Source organism: Pteropus vampyrus, unplaced genomic scaffold (genome assembly GCF_000151845.1).
Source record: "Pteropus vampyrus isolate Shadow unplaced genomic scaffold, Pvam_2.0 Scaffold92, whole genome shotgun sequence".
Classification (NCBI taxonomy): domain Eukaryota; kingdom Metazoa; phylum Chordata; class Mammalia; order Chiroptera; family Pteropodidae; genus Pteropus; species Pteropus vampyrus.
Window position 1 is genome coordinate 1181289 of NW_011888873.1, and position 2106 is coordinate 1183394.

The window sequence follows — 2106 nt, forward strand, 5'->3', positions numbered from 1 at the left end:
CCACATGTTCTCATTAAAAATAAAATTCACTTTAATTCCAAAATAAATATTTTATAAGAAGAATGTTATCATTACTTCTTTTGGTGGTGAGAGGATTGTGTGAGTGTGTGGGTGTGTGTGTGTGTGTGTGTGTGTGTGTGTGTGTGTGTGTGTGTGTGTGTGTGTGTTGAGGGAAGTGTCCTCCAATTCTCAATGAAATGGTTGTCAGCTTCTCTGGAGAACCTCAAGGCACTATGCAACTACTGAAGAGCTCTAGGGTGTATGTTAGAAATGTCCTGAGCATTACGAATGCCACTGGTGTCAGATGATGTTACACGTATGTAAATTAGCTAGCTGCATGTTGCACAAAAGAAACCCATCCCACTTGGCATAAGAATGGGACTGATCCTTGAAAAGTAGTGAGGCACTATGTCTTAAAAATCGCAGCTGCCAACGTCATGTATTCGGTTACCCTGCACACCTGCCATATTCTGCATCAGAGAAAGGGGCCTGAAGGCTCCTTTCAAAGTCCTTGAGAAAAGCAGACTATCAAACAATCTGTCAACACTTCAGCTAGAAGAGAAACAAAATTCCGTCTTCCTTTCCTTCAAGCCTTGCTTCATCTCCCCTCCCTCTCTAGTAAACAGAAGAGGCTTATCTAGGAGACAGTTGAGCAAAAGTCTGTTACAGCGTATTTGAAAAGAACAGAAAGGCATGGAACAGGAAAAGTGCAAGGAGGGTGCCCAGGGGAGTTAGTGGAAGTCACTGCAAATAGCGCAGTTTTCTGAAAGATGCCTGGCAAGGTGGATGTGGCAGGCGGAGGGCTAGGGGTCCCAAGGAAAGTCAGACAGGCCTGGACCCTGCTGCTACTTACACTTCTCCGTCATCCTCCGAGTCGCTGTCCGAGGCCCACTCCTCACCGATGTCAGGCAGGGCGAAGAACAGGGTCTTGGGTCCAGGCCCGGAGGGCATACGAGCACTGGGCTCTTGCTCTCCTGGGGCAGGCTGGCGGGGGTTCCGTGGGCTCAAGGTTAAACTGCTGCTGCCGGTGGCGCCCCTGATCGACGGCAGCGCCGCGCAGACCCCGCCTGGGCCCGGGGACGGCTGCGCCAGGGCCGCAAGGTGGGCAGGGGAGCCCGCGGCGCTGCAACCTCCGCTGGCGGAGGCCAGGGGCAGGGTTTGGGGCGAGGGCTGGAGCATGGGCTGAAATTTGGCTGCTCTAGGGCTACTGGGCAGCGAGTAGGGGGTCCCTACTGCTTCCGACGCTCGGCTCGGGACCGAGACCGTGGAGTAAGAGGCGGTGAGCAAAGGATGGAGCGGGACGGGCACCCCCGGCGAGGCAGAAGGGGAGTCTGGCGGCAGGGCCGGGAGGAGGGTCAGGGTGGAAGCCGGGCTGAGCGCTTTGCCCGCGGGCCCTGCAGTGGCAGCGCCTCCCGAGTGGCTGGAGGAGGCGATCGGCGAGGGGACCGCCGGAGGCGCCGTCGAGGTCTTGAAGATTTTGGCAAAGAGCGACCCAAGGTCCAACACAGCGACCTTCATATCTCAGTCTTGGCAATTCTGTCCCAGACGCTGCCTGAACCTCAAGACCACGGGAAACCCGGCTTCGGAGCTCCATCCACCGCCGCCCGCAGGAATCGCGACAAGGAGGCCCCCGGCGGGGCGGAGGTCCTGGGGTCCCCGCACGCCGCGGAGCCCCGGGGGCCTCTGGTGCGCTCCCCACGCCGAGGGAAGTCTCCGGGCGCTCAGCCCCGCAGCACTTGGGACAGCCCTTCCCGATGCCCTAACGACCTGCAGATCGCTGAGGCTGCTGGCTGCGCAGGGGGCTGCGGCCACGCTCTGCGGGGAGCAATCCCTTCTCTGCCCTGGTGCTGTGAGGCCCCCAAGAGCCAAGGGTCCGGGAGCCCACGGAGGGGACGTGCTGCAGCTGCCAGCGCCAGCGCCACCGCGGGCTGAAGGTGGGTATTTGGGCCTCCGCCCGCTGGAGATACCCCGACGGGCCCCCGGGACCGCGCGGGCGGTTGCTAAGCTAAACAAAAACCCTGCTTAGCTCACTGCTAATTGGGCTCCGACTGCAGCTTGGGGCTGTGTCCACAATACATACCCTGGCTCCCCTCCTTGATTCGTGCC

General features: G+C 59.0%; 1 protein-coding gene across 1 annotated transcript in view; it reads right to left on the reverse strand.

Annotated features, from left to right (window-relative positions):
• Positions 1–1518, reverse strand: part of FAM149A (family with sequence similarity 149 member A) — a 46594-nt gene extending 45076 nt beyond the window's left edge. The window contains exons 1-2 of the mRNA XM_011363984.2: positions 1172–1518; positions 854–1123 (exon numbers count right to left, since the gene is read on the reverse strand). Of these exons, the coding sequence (XP_011362286.1) occupies positions 854–1123; positions 1172–1518 (617 nt within the window). The remainder of the gene's footprint in view (positions 1–853; positions 1124–1171) is intronic.
• Positions 1519–2106: the final 588 nt, after the last annotated feature.